Here is a 19,683-nt window from a genome sequence, read left to right as displayed (position 1 = left end):
TCACATACTCTATTTCATGAATGGCTTTCATACAGCATTTTCTGTTTTTCATAATATCTGCAGGTATCAAATATTTGCTTTACAGTGTTTGCATGCCGAGATGATCGATTTTTCAGATTATGATTTTATTTGCTTGTTTTTTGTTTGTTTGTGTGGTCAGACAGTATTCCCCACACAAATACTCGATCACAATCAACACAGGCCATGCCGGAGTCTTTCTCGTGGAGACACTTATCCACTACATCAAAACATAGCTTAACAAATCTGGAAACCTGCAGCTACTGACTAACAAAATCAGTTTGAGACGCTTGGCATTTGAGTTCTGGGATGAATCATCAAGACAGAAAGTGTTTGCGCTTGGCTCCCTGTTGTAAGAGACAACTGCAGGGGGGACAGAAGGGTGGAGCCCACATGGTGCTCTGAAAATGAGGCTCACAGCAGCAACCTCAGCATCCACAAAGCTTCCTTCTCTCCATCAAGCTGGGGCAGATTACACTGAGGGGAGAGCATTAGCTGTTTTCACGCATGATTTCCCAACTCTCCACAGCAGCTAATATATCCATGTTTTAATAATATAGTTTTTAAAATATGTGTAGCAAGTGATGCTGCTTTAGACCATTAGTATGAAGCCATGGGTTTATTGGGTATGAACTTTATAATTCCAGTTCTAATTGTGACTATAAATGATGTATGAAGTTAAAGGCCCCTCTGGTCTTGAGCTTAATCTGGCAGCAAGAAAGTTAAATGTCAATCTCAACGTTATGTGACACAAAAAAAGCAAAACAAAGGGACACAATTACACCCAGAATGGTTGATCTCTCAGCAACTAAATTTAGAACTGATATGAAGTCTTTATGCTTTTATTCTCTTAAAAAATTGGACTCAAACCAAGTATTCCAATCTCAACCGCAACTTTCACCAGCTGATTTCCCCAGTGCCATGACTGAGTTTCCAGCAGAGAGCGGAGGGAGGTATGGGGCAGATCCAGTTTCTCATTGACTATTCCCGTGGTGAATCGAGCCCTGCTGCACTGAGTGATCGCTGTTCCCCGCGGCATCAATAATACAGGAGGAAGTTATTGTCCCTGTGCAGGCCACAGTATCATACAGCTTAAGCAAGTGGAGGGGGGTGGGGGTGGTCCTTTCACTCAGGCCTCTAGGATTTCAGGGCCTGCAGACAGTGGTCTGACGCTGGGTAGCCCGCTCCTGTGCCCTTGCACAGGGCTCAATTGTAAGTTTGCTTGACCGAAGGATAAATGTGTCTAAGCAGTGACAGCCTGCACAGTCCTGCTGGTCCAGCCCGTCGGTAAGACTACACCCCCAACAAACCCAGTGTCACAAGATGAGTCCCAGGTCGATAGAGAGTTAGTCAGTGGGAGACATAGATAGAAGCATCCCGGGTGTGATTAATATGATCCAGATTTTCACCTTGTTTGAGCAGCTAGTTGAATGCTGTGACCTTCCTGTAGCCAAGATGGTCTAAAATACTTCTCTTACAGGAACACCTAAAACAATATATTGCACATCCAAATATGAGCAGTGACCCAAAAGATTGAAACTCATGCTGGTTGCTTTTAAGGGATTATGTACACTTAAACCCAACCGTTGTCATTTATCTGCACAATCTCAGCAGAAAACAGCCAAATGGTACGCTGTTTGATGATCATGAAATTTGATGCCAAACATCAACCTTAACCCCAGAGACAAAAAGCAAGTGCCCCAAACAGTTAAATTAACAGCGAGGGACAGAGGACACTGGTGGGAGGGGTGCAGAGGGAGAGTGGAAGCTAGAGAAAGTCAGAGCGATGGTGAAATAGAGAGTGCCACTCAGAAAGAGGTCAGTGAGGAGTATGTTGACACTGTGAAGTTTAAGGAGATGCTGTCAGACACTTAGAAGGATATCTAAAGACATGAATGGACTATAACTGCTGGTGAGTTCTGAACAAAGTTTTTTCTTTCGTCATTGGTAGTGAACAGTGATATTTAAAATTTGCTAAAGTGGTTTGGACTGAAACACGCTGTTTGAAACGTAATCTCTTGAACAATCAATATTGTGTATTTACTGTGTATCTAAATACTCTACTTCACATTGGACATTGACACTCTTTCTGCATCACATATGCACCTACCTTAAATTGTTCAGGGTTATTGTTTGTAAAAGTTAATTACATTACTGATACTGGTTTTATTAACCATGCAGTGAAAGGGGTAAGGCGATGTGGTCATTAAGGTTTAATATCGCCTCTCTGCTGAGATACTTTACTCCTAGAGTCCATCCCATCACTGTAAATGAAAAAAAAAACAACAACAACCCTGTATGCATTCAAATGATGGTTTTGTGAAATTGACAGCGAAAACAACCCAAAGAGAAACATGTGACACCGATGTGTCACTGTGCACGCTGGCATGAGATGAAGATGGCAGAGAAAGGGTCAGGGATGGCCACTCTTAAATTCACAAGCATCATAGTTTGTGCTGTTCTACTTGGACAAAGTACCCCTGAGAGGACAGGTGAGTACTGAACCAGAACACATCAATAAATACAGTATTCTTAAGTTTGTTATCACATGTTTATTGCATAATGATCAACGCTCAAGCGGTCTCTAATTGTACTCTTTTAGGAGGAGGTAAAGAGAGCCGGAGAGATGCCATTCTGAAAGAGATCATTTCAAAATGGAGTAAAGGAAGTGGTTTGAACCCCCAGAAGGCTCCTCCAGACTCAAACAAGGACCAGTCTGTTCACACTTGGGTGAGGAATATCATGGGGAGTTTAAAAACACTTGGTCTTCTTCCCAGCAAGAACCTGCCTCCTTTAAACAAGCCATTTGACAGACATCGCCTCTCCGGCTTCCTCTACAACATCTCTCTGTACCTCCAAGAGATGGGTGCTGAGCTGGAGGAGATGCCGGCGGGCCCAGATGAGGAGCAGCTGTGGGAGAAGGTGCTGCATTTCTTTCTCCAGTCTGAAGAGAATGCTGCACTGAACCAGTGGAACGGCCGGGTGCCCCCTCGACCCAGCGTCAGATTGCAGGATTGGTTTTTGTCTCTGAGGGGCAGCCCACACTGGGACTGGCTGTTGGGACTGCTGCAGAGTCTTATTACTCTATCGGAGCGTCAGCCCCAAAGGCCCCTCCTGACTTTCTTATCTCAGAACTGGAGGACAGTTAGTGCCGTGCTGGAAGCGGCATTTCAGGCTCTGGTCAGTGGGACTTATGGCCAGGCGAGTGCAGGCCTGCAGGGCTTCATCTGTGCTCTAAAGGGTCGTAATGATTGTGCCTTTAGTGTCAGCTGGCTTCAGCAGCTGCTGCAATTTCTAGAAACGCGCAACTGGAAGCCTGTGGTCAGTTTACACCCAGCAGGGGAAGCTGCTGAACACAGTAAGGGGTCAAGCCCATGGGGACGTTTAAAGCCCTTTAGCTTGCCTCCTGAGGCCGTGCGGCAGGACGGGCTGGCTGGAAATGCATCTGTGGAAGATACGGTGGCTACAGAGGATGAGCGAGACTCCATGCAGAGCTTCCTCCTCCAGGCTTTATCACGTTCAGGTGGAGGAGAGCGAGGCGGCCAAGTGGCACAGGAAAATCTAGCTCTTGTGCAGAGTTTGGATGGGCTGAGGAGAGGCCTTCTGCACAGGGTGGGGAGCTCTGTTTATGGTAACCTGAGGAGGAAAGTGTCACGGGTTACCATGGCACTGCTTGATGATGTCAGCAGCCTGGTGGACGTGCCACAGCCCAACACTCAGGGCAGGTGCTCGGTTGGTGAGTATATGATACAGATAGGGTCCCACGTTGTTTGCACAATCATAAGGGATGAGAACTCATTGACATTAGACAGAAAGCTGAGTTCAAATCAGTTGGTGTTGTCAGAAATGGTTAAATGAACTGCATTTATATACACAATCTAATAATAGAAAGAGCACCCTCCAATAACTCAACATGTTCATTGAAATTTATTCTCAGTACAGAAGTGAATCATCATTGTCAGAAGCCTAATGAAGTTGTCCCTGGTTTCACCTACAAGATCCAGGGGAGAACATGACAGTGACTGACACTGCTTTAAAATCTTTATTATCATCCGGGCTGGTGAAAGCATCTGTTGTTAGCCCAGCTAATCTCTTTATCCTCCCATTGATGTCAGTAACATTAGATCTTGGGCATTGTTAGCTGAGCAGCACTGTTACATTAGCCATAGTTGTTGCGTGCACCTGCTTTTTCCACCAGTCATTCACTTTGATTTTCAAATAATATTTGCTTTTCATTGGTCTCTTTTAAGGTGACCTGAGACAGCTGATCCTATGGTAAGATATTTTAGAAATATGACTGACTGTATTATTTATTTGACATGTTTAACAGTAAATTGTTGGCAAAACCGACTCACATTACAGTCATTGTTCTGTTTATACATTTGTAGGGGGATAAGACACAATGTGATGTGGAACAGTCAGGCTTTAGGCGCTAACTCCCAGGGCCTCCCGAGCTCTCTCCCCTTCCTGTCCTGCCCGTCCACTGAGAGAGAGGAGCTAAGATCACATCTAACACCAGCTCAGTCCTCTCTAAAAACAGCTCCCTCGTCACAAAGAATCTCCGAGCAAAAACATCTTCTTGAACTCTCCACCGCAGCTCACAGCTCCCGCTTCGGCCAGTCACAAAGAGGGACAACAAGAGAGAGCAGCAACCAGCAGAAAGAGATGGAGTACTCCACCTCCATAGAAATCCTGGAGGCAGCATGTAACGAATCCATCCCAGGCTTGACCGGCGTCTCCAACTTCACTGTATTCCTCTACTGTAAGCTGTTTGAAGGGGAGAATGGGTCAGTTAATCCTGCTATTGGTCAGATGGGGCTCGACCTGCATGCTACATGCTCTGATGCAGCTTGGTACCTCTCTGCTGCTGAGGACGACTTCCTATGGGTCCATGTCTGCAGTGAGTTTTTTGCCCATGAATTCAACAATACAGTGTGTGCCAACTCCTCTTTCTGGCTGCAAAGAGCACATCAGGTAATGAATCACATTTTAGATGAGTTAGCATAACGGTTTTCCGGGGGGTATACACATTTGTGCATTGCTTTTTTTGTTTAATGCAAAGATCCATTTAATACATATTAACTCATTCTAACTTTACCATTTGCAGGCTGCACTGACAAAGGACTACAATTTTTTTAACCAGACAAGTATAGACGACCTGTGCGTGCAGCTTCCAGGTGAGGCGATAGGGAGTCCAGTCCTCAGTGAGAACTGCCTGGCTCAGCTGGGCAGCAGGTCACTCAGTGCCCAGGCTTTCAGACACTGCTTCCTGCCCAACAACTCAGTCCTGATCTCAGCTCTGTGTGGCAGAGAGTCCCCTGACTCTTACCAGTCCTTGCCAGAAGGCAGCTGGGCTGCAGCGTACTGCTCCAAGATGCACAACCTTTCCCATGATGACACCGTCGTGGAGATCTGTCAGTACAAGAAGTGGATTGTGCATCATTTTACCAACTTCACCCTCCTGGAGCTCTGTGAACAGACACATGGATTGAGGGAGTACATTTGTTTGAACACCACGCTCTACCATCAGCTGTTAAGATCGATGCCTCAGTTGGTTGATGTCTGTGCTGATCTGCAGGCAGAACAGGAGGGCAGGAAGTGCTACCTGCAGAGGTTTTTTGACATGCTCCCAGCGCCGTATGAGTTTGACACAGCGCAGCTGTGTGTGGACCCGGCCCCACTGCTGGTAGACGTCCTGCACAAGCTGAGCGTGTGTGAGGTGGAGGCAGGGGAGCGTGAGGGTTTTTTGGTGGCACTGGGATATGTGTTGCGAGTCTTGGATTTCATGGTGGGCCTGTCGTCAGGGCTGGATGAGGGTGAAAGGGAGGCAAGACAAGGTTTGGGTCAGGCGATCCTCCTCTCCAGTCTCCTTGACAACACATCCTGGGCCACACTGCAGCCAGAAGCCTCCATGAGTGTCCTTCACACCATAGGAGTCTTCCTGCGAAGAGAGCAGAACGCCACTCTGAAAGAGGACCTGCTGAGCTGCTTTAGTGTAAGATACAGTAGCTGACTGACACACACAGACACTCTGTCTCTTATACACACACTGAGTGAATAACCTGTTTCTGCTGTACATTAGCCCGTCCTGTGGGACCTCATCCAGCAAGACGACAACTCATCTGCTCTCAGGGTTCTGCTGCAGGTACTGGCCTGTGCAGCTATAATCACATTTAACATTTCACAACAGATCAGATCACTGAAAACTAGATTTAGGTGAATCCCTTTATCTTCCCAGGAGTACCTCCAGATGCCGAGAGACAGCATTCGAACTCTTGTGATGTCGGCTGAAAAAGACGCTGTTAAAAGATTTCTTTCCCATATGCATCAAAGTTGGGACCAGCTTCAAGTTGAAACCAGCCAGGTTAGTCCTTCTTAGAGCACTCAAAATGAGTGACGCTTTCTCTTTTTAAAGGAGCTAATTGATTGGGTAAATAAAGTAAGAGATCGGGAGGATCTGTAATGTGGTTAACACATGATAAACAGTTCTTTTGATTGTTTGTTATTGCAATGTGATGTGCTGTAGGAATGCTTGAATACACGTCATGGGCCAGGCATAGTTAAAGAGCCCAATTGAATACACATCTATTCCTGGTTTCTTTTGTTTTGTTTTGTTTTTCTCTGCCAGGCCTCTCAAAAAGAGTTGCAGGCCATGGAAACAATGACGGCTGCTTTCATCCACAAGTTCCCCAGAGTGACCCCAGAGCTGTTTGTGGACCTTTCTCAGTTCATTCCCTTCATGTCCATCTCTGACATCATGAGCTTCCCAGCCTCTCTTATTGTCAACGACAGTGTGTGAGTTACTGAGCCAACAACTGATCCTATTTATTTCAAAAATCCTTGCTCCTCTGATGCTAACAACTTCTGCAGGCTGACAGCTATTCGTGACCACAGCTCAGAGATGAAGTCACTGCAGAAAAAGGCCTTTGTAAAAAGACTCCTGCAGTCAAGTGTGGTGGGTGATGTCCCTACGTGGCCACCGTACTTCCTCAGTTCCATCCTCCCTCTTCTGCCTTACCTCCCAATCAGTCATTTTCAGCAGCTGACATCACAACAGGTTAGAGGGCATTTCACTCATTTAAAGCTTTTTACATGACTGCTGTATCTCTTTCACTGACTTAGGGCATGTTTAGCTGATTTATAAAGAAACGGATTCAAGGGAAAAAGTAAATATATGATCGGACAGACAGATGCCTACATGCAGACAAAGGATCATTTGCTATCTTTACAGTCACCAAAGCTGAACACCAACCTGACCATGACACTGTCTGTTTTTCCTGCAACATGTCACCCCTCTGTATGCAATGAGTCTGTTGTCTCCTTCAGCTTACTCCCCTGATGGAGTTGTTAGGCAATGGAAGTCTGGATGGTGTTAGGGGGCGCCATGTGCTCCGGACCCTCTTCAGTAGGAAGAAGAATCTCACCAGTGACAACATACTGAGGTGGGACCTACAGCAGATAGCCTAATTTTGTTTGTATTTATTTAAGCTTGTCCATGTTTGTGATCACTGAAAGATACTGAAAGTTTAGACCATTGGATATCACCTGACAACACGTGATGATGGTTACAGGTGCCTTGTGGAGTTTTCTTCTAAACAAACATTTGTTTTCAGTCCGTGTAACTCAGCACAACTCATGGTGTACATCCCTGAGGTCTATAAAATGTGATAAATTAATTTCTTTATTTATACAAAGTTGGCAAAGCAAGTTTTTTTGTAATTTTTTTTTTAATCTTAATTGTTTGAGACTTTAAACTAAACTATTGTTTCAGCTAAGAAAGTCTAGTTGTCGAACTTAACAGGAAGTTGGTAGTGAGAGTACATGTTCAGAGGGCAGTTGGTGGAGCAGTGGGAGCCTGTAGCAAAGTCTTTAGGTTTTTTCTTAACAACTCTGATCAGAGATTTGTTCAGATATGGATATATTATATCATATGAACTAGAAAGCACATCTAATCCCTCTTTATGCTCAGTTTTCTATATAATTGTGTTGCTTTGTTTTATTATTTATTTTTGTTTTGATAAACACTTTCTTTTGCAGATTAGGAGTCCTTGCATGCTACCTGGATCCAGCAGACTTGGGTTCATACCTTCAGGACATAGATGTGTCCTCTGCTCTCTGGCAGCAGCTGTCTCACTGCATATCCAACGGGTTCCTCAGTGCCAGTGGCAGGGTGAGGACCAACGTCTTTGAACCACTAACATGAATTACAGTTTGTTTTTCAGTGCTGTGCAGAAAATGTCTGATTAACTCTGTTGGACTGTGTGTCATGGGTAGATGTCCTCCTGGTTGATACCAGCAGTTCAGAGCCTGAATGCCAGCAACATGGCTTCTCCACAGCTGTCTGCTCTCAGTGGGCTGCTGCCCCAGTTAGGAGCTTCCTTCCTGCTGTCTCTCCCCACACAACATCTTGTGGAAATCCTGGCACAACCCGGGTTACACAGATATTCTCCAGCACAGGTCAGCATGGATTACATCTCTTCTCTCTTTTTTTTTAAAAAAAATGTCCCCTTGGGGATTAATAAAGTAACTACCTAACCTAACCTAACCTCTCATCCTCGTCATCGGCTTCAAGTGAAACTGTGAATGGAAGGTTTCTCTGAAAGTTTCTAAATTGTCACAGCAATCATTAGTCTTTTCTCTGAGATGCTCTGTGGATCTGCGATCCCTTGCCCATTTTCACAAAAAAGACATTGACAGAAATATGTAATGAGGAGATTTTTGTCATCGCTGCAGGTTCACAGTTAAATGGCAATCCAATATCTACAAAAAAGGGCAAACATTGATTTAATATTTGACCTGTGTGAACTGTCTGAAAATATTAACTTTTGTGTATTTTATGCATATTTACCTTTTTTTAATACTCCCCTCAGGCATTTCAAATATTATCCAAGATTTCAAAGGACACCAACGTAAGTAGGACATTCAAAAGTATTTGTTTTGAATTTCAGCCAACTGCAGTCTCACCACTGTGTCTCTCTCTCTTCTGCCAGCTCACCCTGGAAAAACTGTGCAGACTGAAGCCGTTACACTCTGGTCTCTCCCCTGCTGTGCTCAGACACCTCCAGTGGCCTGAGATCAGTGAAGCTGCCCACTGTCACTGCTGGAGAACACTGCTAACTGAGCTTAAACCTGCCCACAGAGCCATGTTATACAGTGCAATGCAGGAGGTGACTGCTTTGTTTTCTCAGTGCATCACTTCTCGCTCTTTTTCTTCATATTTCTTATAGTTTTCTGTGGCTCCTGTGTTGTGTCGCATTATAGCTGATAAGATTCAACATCACCGTCCTGTAGATTGTGTGAGAAGCCCCAAAGATACTGGAAAATATCACATTAGACATGTTGATATCTGTCTAATCTGGAACAATACAAGGAGTTCATTTGATCCACATGTGTGAAGCCCGCTTTGTGTTTCTCAACGGGCCTTTAAAGGCTTTTGGGTTTCAATTTACAATGTTTTCTTTTGTTGTTGTTGTTGTATGTCAACAGGCTCCACACACAGACTTGGGGAACATGACTCAGCAGATAAACTGTCTTTTACCATTTGTTCCTCTGAGGAAGCTGATTCAGGCCATGGATGGAGAAACCATTGTGAGAGACATCAGCTTGTACAGAGACATGCACTGGTCGCCACAGCAGGTGCACATTTTACTTTGATCTTCCTTTGTGTGCTGTTTAACACGACATTGATATGACAACAATAGGTTTCCCGCTCTAAAGAAGAAAATGTTACCAGCTTCGGTTTTTGCTCCCATTAATCTGCAACTCATTGGATATGCTTCAGATGAGCCTTTCAGGATATTAATACTCCATTCACATCAGCTGCTATCAAGCTAATTAGTTTGGATGTAGTACAATAGTGTGGAGGAGTGTAGCCTAAATTAATAATGGCTACCTTAAAGGGATTTTGTCACAGCCAAGGCTGTATTAGCCTGCTTTCACCACCTGTTCTCAGCCTAACAAGGCCTGAGTCAAATCTATAAAGATGGCCCTTTTCATTAAATATCGACTTCAAAGTTGGCAAGGGGACACTGAATGTTAAACCTAAAATATTCCATTTGTACTAAATGGTTCAATGACCAGCATGCTGCAGCATTGGTCTCAGGGTAAAATTCATAATTACTGTCATAATAATATGTTTAATTTAGTAAATTCAGTGTTGAACAGGAATCGATCTGCCTTTTAACAAAACATCAGAAATGATTAACTTTGGTAGTCAAGAGATCCTTACAGATGCTGTCTGTTCAGTTCTCAAGTCTTGGCTTGAATGTGAAACAAAAGCATGGGGAGTCTTTAAAATTAAAAGGGGTCAAACTTTGGGAAACATGAATATTTGGGCCTGATGTTGATATTGAAGGAAAGGTGTTGAGATTATTAAAAAAAAAAACACAAAACATGGGTGAACAACAGGATCTGTCTTCTGTGAGCACTGAATATCCCAGAAAGTACCAGAAATATGAAAAAGTCAAAACAGTCAGATTTGTAACTGTTATACATGACATCCTTAGCTTTTAACGACCCTCAGGCTGGAAAGGTGGCATTTTTTCCTCTATAAACAGAGCGGCAGATTGATTTTACTTTGAAGGTTCCCGATAGTGAGCAATTTTCTTTTACAAAATATCCAAACAAAAGCATTCACTGAAACATCTGTTTGTGTATGTTAAAGACTTATGTGGAGTGCTGCAGGTCCCACTGACAAAAACTACTGTAACAAATGATAATACTGTACTGAATACTAAAAAGGACCGTTAAGGTGTATTTGCAGGAATTAGCTTATAGAATTATCTTTCTTAAGCTTTATAAGCACCTGTTTCAGCTGATTTCAGTACAGTTTGAAAACCAATGCGCACAGATTGAAACTTGATTGGTTGTAAAGGAGCTTAAACGTGGACATTATACTCATATTGTGGCTTGTTCTTTAAAATAGTTAGTTAGTTTCATTTTTTAATTTTTTTTATTAAAAGGTTTTTCATTGTCACGGTAAAGAACAAAATTCTGACTCTGATGTTTTATCTTTTCTGTACAGGCTCAGTTTCTGTTCAATAAGATCCGTGAATTTAAAAACATTACCAGCAAGTCAGTGAGGTAGGTTCGACATACTGAACCAAAACATTCACTGTTACAGTCAAAATATAATTTTGCGTGCAAACTAACTCTTGTAAAAACTTAAAACAAAGACATGCAGTTGGAGTCATTTTCATGTCAGATACTCACTTAATAAACACTCAATAATGACCTCTGTTTCACACATAGGAATCTGGGCCTTATAGCCGGTGGAGTAAGTTGTGACCTTTTGAGGCTTTGGACCAATGATACAGATTTTGCACAGCTGATTCAGTTTGTTAGTGAGCTGCCTGGAGGCATGAGACCTGCGCTGGTGAGGAACAAACTTCAACATCCTTCCAACTCTTTATCACTGTCTCTGATAGACAGCCATGAAAATGAATGCTTCCATAACAAATTAAAAATTATGTTTTAATACTAACAAGTTCAGATGTGTCTTGGCTGTGTTACCAGCGAAAATGTGTCGTGGAGGAACTGAAGAAACAACCTAAACTCGACCTCAGTGCTTTGAGTCCTGGGTTTGCTGCAACATTACCGTAAATATTACCTTATTTCACACATATTTTACTCTTTACTATACACAACTGTTTCACAGTTTATCTTAAGATCACTACATTTAAACTTCTGTCCTGTTCTTTTGCAGTGTGGCAATGATGGAGAACCTCTCGAATGCATCCTTCAGAGCTGTTTTGGGACACATTCAGACACACTTTGCTGATTTCCTCAGACTGCCACATTATAAACAGACAAACATAGCTGAGAACGCCGTAACCGAGCTGGTAAAACACCAACATTGACTATACAAATACTGAATTTACTGCATATCCCAATATGAGGCATAAATTGAATTTTATGTTTATGAACCACCTGCTGCTAAAATGTATGAACATCATTAAGTTGAAATAGAAATCCTACATTAACCTCAAGGTAATTAAAATGATAAACCACCACCATGATAAAATCCAGAACAGACAAACTCAGAAATGCTATTTCTGGTATACTTAAATCAGGGCTTGCGTTGGTGATAGTGAGTCATGTATTTGATTTGTTTTAACACATTTATGGGGCAGAAAGAACAAACTCCATTTGTTGGTTCAGGCTTCTTAAGCAAGCGGAGATATATAGAGAAACAGATGGAGAGAGAGAGAGATTCAGAACAAAACCCTCATCATCCTCTCAACAGCTTTTCACACAAGTGCAGTCATATCAGTGTGAAATCCTGTAATCCGGGCCCACTCTCTGTATGTGATGCTCCACAGGGTCCTTCTCTGGCTGAAGGGCAGATTGATGGCACCACTCTGGACGCCCTGGGGCCGCTGCTGCCTTTCCTGGACCGGGACAGTCTAGCTCTGGTGGACAGAGGAGCGCTGGCTCTGCGGCTGGAGGAGATAAAGAGTTTCTGCCTTCCTAAAGAGGCTCTGAGAGATATTAGTGCCCTGCTCACTCAACAAGACCTGCTTGGGTAAAGCAACACATCTGCAGGACATCCTTGTTTTTAATAACTGGATCAATAAGATGTCGAGTGGAGATAAATTTAATTACTGTCACTATTTATTTTTGTAAGTTGCAAAACTACAATCAGCAATCTTTGAAAAAACATGTAACGGCTTGTTAATGACAAATGATATATGACATGTATTTATTTGACCTAACTCACATGCATATTGTGATATACCTATAAAATATATAAAGCCATTATGTTCAAATTGTAAAATAATCTTAAATATGATGTGCACTCATACAACAACAATACTGTTGCCAGAAAGTATTCATGATTTATGAAGGGATTAAATGCTTATTCTTGCAGTTATTCAATCTGTAATACTTTCTGATAACAAATGTTGATTTTAAGGCTGAAGGCTGATCATGGCTTTTAAATTCCAGGAAATGTTTCAGAGTGGCTGATCATGATTTATAACAAGAGGGTGCAGCTGTGCCAGCTGCTCTGTCAGGCTGCACTTTACAGCTTTCAGCTAAATGCTAATGTTAGCCTGCCAACAGTTTAGTAGAATTCACTTGAGAGCTGCGGTGGAACGAGTAACAGAAAAACAAACCCCAGAGCCAAAGGTCTGCAGCTTGGCTAACAAATACTGACCTTTGAAAACAAAAACTCTCCCACATCTGTCAGTATAGAGTACAATAGCTTGTGTGCAGTATAAAATACATGCCTGATAGGACAATTCCAGCATTGTTCTTGCAGTAAGACATGGATTACATAAAGCAGCAGTAATGATAGGATATATGTGCTTCTTTGCCAGAGAGCCATCCAAATGGCAAGTTGAGGATGTTGAACATTTGGGCAGGCTGATGTTTGCTCTCTCAATAAAGCAGATTAACTCCATCCCGTTGGTAAGCACCCAAAATTCTCCACCCATGCAAATAATTAATTCAATTTGACTTTTTCTGGTTTTCCAAGACATATCCTGACCCGTATGCATATTTGGTTCCCCTCGTACAGGCCGTGTTGAATAAGGACATAGTGGAGCAGGTCCTAGTGGGTCAAAGGCGCTGGGAGGACAGCGTGGTTGGTGGAGTGTGTATTACTCAGAGTGTGGACCAGCATCGCCACAGACAGCAGACTCAGAGTCTCATTCGAGGGATCGTCAAAGCAAGGAGCAGGAGGGCAAAGGGTTTAATAAATATTTCTTACAGCCTGAAATGTATTGTGTATTATGTATTTTACATTTTTAAAAGCTCTATTACTGTACATGGCAGGTAGTTCTCAGCCACTGCAGAGAAGTGTCAATCTGACTGTGGAGGTTTCTGTTGGTATCATTTCACTGAATTCACCTTTGTTTTTTTCTGAGCAGTGCCAGTTCCCAGCTGTGCAGACATCAGAGGGACGTTTCCTTCAGCCTGGACATCCACTCAGCTCAGCCGCATGTCCCAGGAGCAGCTGAAGCAGTGTGTGGAGGTCTTTGGTCAGGATCCTTCACTGAGCTCTGAGCAGCGCCGAACACTCTGGGTGAAACTCAGGCAGGTCAGTGAAACTCCACTTACAAAACCACACAACATTTACAATTTCTCAGCTTATGATTCGCCCTTAAGGCGTCTCCACACATTGTTCTCCTCCACACCAGCAGAAATGAAACATGTTCTCTCTCAGGGATTATGCAGACACTATTTGGGTCAGTCAGGAACAATGTGTAACACCCCTGCAGCGTTTTTCACAGACTGATTTCTGATGCAGAAGATCTGTTTCCACTCTCAGTTCATATGTTGTCCCTGTCAGGAAGATCGAAAGACCAAAACATGATTTCTTGGTATAAATGTGTCTGAAAATCATCGTTTTTGTTGTTGTTGTTTGTTTGTTTTTGTTTTTGTCTGTCGGAAATATTTTAATATCCATATAATCTGTGGTCGAACCGTTCGCTGGTTCAATCCAGTCCTTCAGTCCGGTCAAAGAGCTGAGAGCGGATCAGGTGCTGGTGCTGGGCTCAGTGGTTACTGAGATGGGAGAGAGAGAGCTGCAGGACACTAGTCTCATCGATCTGGGTGTGTTGGCCCATCTGGGCACACTGACCGACTGGAGCCCTAAAAAGGTGAACTTAATTTTCAATTTTTTGAATTTTTGTCTTATTCCGACATAAAACTTAAAGTAAATGACAGAATCACAACTTGATTACCTTGATATGTCCATAGATATGTGGCAAATGTTCCTGTTTGACTTTTCAGATGAGAGCAGTGATTTTAAGCGTGATGCGGAAACGCAAACTGAAGGTGGACCAGTTATCAGTTGATGATCTAGCAGCATTGGGTCATCTGATCTGTGGTTTGTATCCCTCAGAGATCAAAAGACTGAGCCCCTACAACCTCAGGTCAGTCAAATAATAGAGTTATGATTACCTGCATTCCTACACTGCTGTACCATGTAGCTCTACTTACAATTTATAACTTGTCAAAGCAAGATAGACAGAGAATGTGCAGGAGCAATCACAGAAATTATCAAAGCATATGTCAAATGACATCCACAAAGAGGAATATGACCAAGATTGGCCTTATACGTTAAAAAGGAGCAGACAAACACTGCAAATGTTGTCATTTGTAAAACTATGAATAGAAATGAAACGCTCTCCTTGTTGTGGTTTCAGAAAAATTAAACTGATATCAGGTACCTGCAAACAGATGCTCACTAACAGGAAGTTGGAGCACATTTCTTAGCAAGACAAACCTCATAAAAACATTTTGCATATCCTCAGAGGGGGTTAAGTCCTTAATCTTTCCCTTGAAATGGCAGTATGGCCGCCCTGTTCCTGCGGGACACGTCCCTGACATGCACCGAACAGCAGATGGAGGCGCTAACAAGCTGTTTGTCCAGACCGGAGGCCTTTGGGCCAGTTAATACCTGGGGATCGGATGTTTTCACTGAAATTGGGACATTGGCAGGTACAGTGGAGCATTATATCCTTGGGGGTGTAAACTTTTGTGATCAACTTGCCTTTAATTGCTTTTTCAAAGAGTGAGAGTGGTGAAAGAAGGGAATGACAGCTCACGGATGGATAGGTCAAATTAGGAGTATCCCTGTTGGTGTTGGTTTGAGAGTGAGACAGGAAAAGTTTTTCTAAGCGCTTCCTGTGATGTGACATGAAAACATTAATTATCTGTGTGTGTGTGTCTCTGTGCAGCGGGCTTGCCCGACATGGTGCTGTCAGCTCTGTTAAAAGAACAAGTGGAGGGAATCGCCCCTGAAGCTATCGCCCTGATGTCACCAAAAAAGATAGCAGTGAGTTTCAACCATCGTTTTAAGGTTGTTTATTTGCAGTTTGAGGACAGTATTGTTCAGCTTAAGTAGAGATTGATATACTTTGTGACACTAATGGCACATTTTTAGCTAAATTGTTCAGTTTTCAGATGTTTTATTTAGCAGCCATAGCCTCATTAAAGGTAAAAGATAGGAATGCAGAGTACAGGTAAACATGATAAATACCTCAGTTTCTGGGTGCCTGACTCACTTAATAGACTGAACACTTGTATAAAGCAAAGACGTGAAAAAACTACATCAACGACTATGAACATATATTTTGGTAGGCTTCAAAAAAGTATATGTAATAATAATGATAATATGTAATAGGAAAAAACACACAGACTAGGACATTTTCAACACAATTATAGGCTACTCAGTCTTCTTTCTGTAACTTACTAATCATAGAGCTCTGAATTGACCTGACTTGCTCTAAAAACAGCTGGGGGAATGTAAAGCTAAAGAAAACAAAGTGCCACATCATGTGTGCATTCCTGGCAATAAGATGTTGTGTTGTGTGTGTGCCTGACAGGTGGTGTTTAGTTCGGTTCAGTTGTCGTGGCTGAGCGCGGAGCAGGCGTGGGCTGTCACCGAGGAGCAGTGGGAAGAGCTGGACACTGAACAGAGACATGCTGTTGGACTCGCTCGATATGAAGGAGACGTCCTACTGGAGCTGAGAGGTGCCGCTTCAGAAAAAAATAATAAACCTCCCTCATATTGGGCCTGTTACAGTTAGTTGTCACGATAGTTGTCTCTACTAAATAGTAAATAGGATTTGTCTTATTATGCACATGATAAATTCTGTGTTCCCTTTATTTCCACAGGAAGAAACTCGGCTCCTGCAGTCCCAAACACTCACAGCTTCACTTCATGTTCACTGGCTCTGTGCCTCTTATTATGGCAACTGATTTAAAATGCTGGAACAACATTTAATTGATCCTTTGACCTCCCTTGATATCATTGTATTTGTACTTCAAATAAATATTTTGAACTGATCTGTTCCTTCTGTGTGTTGGTCCTTTTCTTTACATTGCTTTTGATTGTGCTCTGCTGTGGATGTTTTACTTTCATGTGATTTATCAGCTTGACAGATTGTAAATCAGTGTCTGTGGCTGTTTTGTGTGTAATAGTCTTTTGTTGGAACAATCACAGAAACTAATGGAGTGAGTAATTGTTAATTCATGGTAATTAGTCAATTAATAAACTTTGTTTCATTGTTTTAAGCTGTCATGATTTATGAGGAGCAAAACAACAAATAATCTATCACCCAACTATTTCAACAAGGAAATGTTGGTTTATTAGGTTACAACTAAAACAACAAAAAAAACAACTAAACTTCCAATGAAAAGAACAAACTTTGAATGTGGTCCCATTACAGAATTGACAGAGTTTGGTCCATGTTTTTAGGCACTTAAAATGGTACTGAAGGAGTCCTGTAGGTTGTTACAGAGGATGCCTTACAAAAATCAATATAGTCAGAGTCACATTTCAGATGTCGCTGATTAACAGCTCCAACATATAGAGATTTAATTAGTCTTTATTTTTTTTTAGCGCTTGAACATAAAACTGGATATAAAGTAGTTCAAACTAGCACCACTTGCACCAGATCCAACCGTAACGTGCTGCTTACACACTGATTAATATTCTAATAAAGTCATTTCCAATAATATATCAGTCACATGAGCAAAATGATTGGGCAACTTTTACTGCGATATTTAAAATATAATTTCCTACTCCTGTACTTTTACTTCAGTAGGATTTTTCATGCTGGACTTTAACTTGTTTTTTTTACTCATGAAATATTTGTACATTATTGTCCTAGTAGCCTACTTTTGAATAGTTCTTGCTGCAGCCTCGGAGGCGGCTAACGGGTGCTACGCCACCTGTGACCACTAGGTGGGGGTGTCGCAGCGCTGCTGCTCGGTAAGTAGGTGTTGCTCTAACGTCTCCACTTTATCCACGGCCGTGACGTATTTCCTGGGGCTTGTACGGACCACTCAGCGGTACACCGCAGGGGTATCATGACTATTTATAACCAGCGATTCGCTGTTATCAGTTTTTCAGTCGCTTCGCCGTGCCGTCGTCGGTTGTAAACACGTCGGTGTGAGACAACAAGAAGCCGGGTCGAAGCAGGATGTAAAAGGAAGCTGGTAAGTTGAGCGGTTGCTAAGTTTCCCTTCAGCTTTAGCTTGTATTTCTACTTGTTTGGGCTTCGTGGCTGCCGAGTTTACCGAGCTGTTACCACCGGGGCGCTGACACGGGACCGGGCGAGGACGGCTCGCTGTGTTATTGATCCCGGGTGGCTGTCAGTTTGCGTGTGTGTCTGCTCGAAGAAAGAAGGTCTCTCTTACACACACACACACACACACACACACGCATGCCGAGCTGACGTCGACTGCGCCGCGTCCGGTTTCTGTGGTTGTTCCTGCGGAGTTGCAGGAAAAAAACAAATCTCTGGTGTTTTTGCGGATCCGCGCCGCTCGCACGGCACTCGTAGTAAAAAAAACCCCCCCAAAAAACAAAACAAAATGTGAGCGAGACAGGCTCGGAAATGTTTGTCAGGGTGGATGAGGGGAGAGGAAAAGGGGGAGGCACCTGTGAGACGGAGCAGGTCAGCCTACCGCGGCGTCAAGTTTGCATTAATCACGGTGCGGCACAGTTTCAGACATATTTGTCCATCGGATCAGCTCGAGCCGCTGCCCCGAGCCAAACTGTGACTACGTGTTGTTGTCACTGACTTGACGCGTGAGGTGAGTCAATAGTGCCGCTGTATGCTGTAGTACTGCTGATTATAAGGAAACCCTTTAAACTTCAAGCTCGCAAACACTAAAGTGTTTTAGCGTTACAGGCCTGAGCGAGAGAAGTTTTTCTCCTTCCTGATCTTGAGTGCAGTTCATCTCTGCTCAATACAGTCTTTTGAAGGCTCGTGCAATTTATAGGACACTTTTCTTTCATTTTAATATTAAACACCAAGTGATTATGGACACTAAGGCAACGCCGATTCCTTCCAGTGCTGGGCTGCAAATGTGGCAATGTGAATAGTTAATAGACTGAGGTTAAAGTTTTATTTGCAAACTTTATTTGCTGAAACCTAATCTAGACTATCTTTCTCTCTAAAAAAAACCCCATTTTTTTGGGAAACTTAAATTCATCGAAAGCAAACAGTGGATCTTCAGTGTCACAGATTGCGACATTGTGTGAAGTGACATGCTTGTATTGTGTGTGTGTGTGTGTGTGTGCTTCCAGTAATCCTATAATGTATACCTCTGAGGTTTGACTCTATTGAGCTTCTGATCATCATGGATACACACCAATGACAAGGTGGTAGAGGTGTTTTGGCCGAATGCCTTTCCCGTACAGTGATAACTTGTTAGTTTACATCGAGGAAAGTTTCCTTGCTGTACGGCCTCCTTCATGGAATTGACCTATTTACTTGTTATCTCGGGAAAAGTGAACTTAGAAAGAGTTGCCCATGTAGTGGAATTGTTTGTATGATGCTGACATTGCTGCAGGAAGTCTGGAGAAGTAGTTAGATGACAGCACTGGAACAAAACAAATGTCGCAGGGGAAAAAGAAGAAGATACAACCGAGGTTTTGTTGTTGTTTGCGAGCCTGTTAATTAGGAGTGCTAAAAGTCACCCTGGACTTTATGCCTCGGAAATGTTTTACAACAAAGAAAAAAAAATGCAGCATGTTTGTAAAAATTGTAGCAAAGCACACTATACTTTGTGAACAATTGGAGTCGGTACCTTTTTAAAGCTGCTGTGATGACTGCATGTTTTGTACTTTTAAAGCATTGTCTAAGAAGCAGGGATGTGGAAAAAAAAAGAGAAAAGAAAACGGTCCAAAGCTGAATCCCCAGA

General features: G+C 42.7%; 2 protein-coding genes across 3 annotated transcripts in view; both read left to right on the top strand.

Annotated features, from left to right (window-relative positions):
• Nucleotides 1–1,840: 1,840 nt before the first annotated feature.
• LOC138213341 (stereocilin) lies at nucleotides 1,841–16,815 on the top strand. The gene is made up of 30 exons (XM_069174386.1): nucleotides 1,841–1,930; nucleotides 2,351–2,510; nucleotides 2,621–3,754; nucleotides 4,269–4,293; nucleotides 4,407–4,992; nucleotides 5,126–6,013; nucleotides 6,101–6,163; nucleotides 6,257–6,382; nucleotides 6,647–6,813; nucleotides 6,889–7,075; nucleotides 7,345–7,460; nucleotides 8,056–8,188; nucleotides 8,293–8,475; nucleotides 8,889–8,927; nucleotides 9,009–9,185; nucleotides 9,505–9,654; nucleotides 11,042–11,100; nucleotides 11,269–11,392; nucleotides 11,533–11,615; nucleotides 11,723–11,858; nucleotides 12,339–12,541; nucleotides 13,338–13,428; nucleotides 13,538–13,709; nucleotides 13,890–14,059; nucleotides 14,466–14,621; nucleotides 14,755–14,897; nucleotides 15,317–15,465; nucleotides 15,705–15,802; nucleotides 16,353–16,500; nucleotides 16,645–16,815. The coding sequence occupies exons 2-30, from the start codon at nucleotides 2,384–2,386 to the stop codon at nucleotides 16,731–16,733; spliced, it is 5,922 nt and encodes a 1,973-aa protein (XP_069030487.1). The 5' UTR covers nucleotides 1,841–1,930; nucleotides 2,351–2,383; the 3' UTR covers nucleotides 16,734–16,815.
• Nucleotides 16,816–17,824: 1,009 nt separating this feature from the next.
• furina (furin (paired basic amino acid cleaving enzyme) a) overlaps nucleotides 17,825–19,683 on the top strand; it is a 78,681-nt gene continuing 76,822 nt past the window's right edge. The window contains exon 1 of one of the 2 annotated variants that reach the window (XM_069173392.1): nucleotides 17,825–17,970. The gene's annotated coding sequence lies outside the window, so the exon portion shown is untranslated. Of the gene's footprint in view, nucleotides 17,971–18,487; nucleotides 18,571–19,683 lie in introns of those variants that run through there. The other variant, XM_069173393.1, reaches the window with a different exon arrangement.

Source organism: Embiotoca jacksoni, unplaced genomic scaffold, assembly GCF_022577435.1.
Source record: "Embiotoca jacksoni isolate LCO1_2020_lvr unplaced genomic scaffold, fEmbJac1.0.p SCAF_6, whole genome shotgun sequence".
In the NCBI taxonomy this organism is placed as follows: domain Eukaryota; kingdom Metazoa; phylum Chordata; class Actinopteri; family Embiotocidae; genus Embiotoca; species Embiotoca jacksoni.
This window is presented reverse-complemented; position numbering and strand designations above follow the sequence as displayed.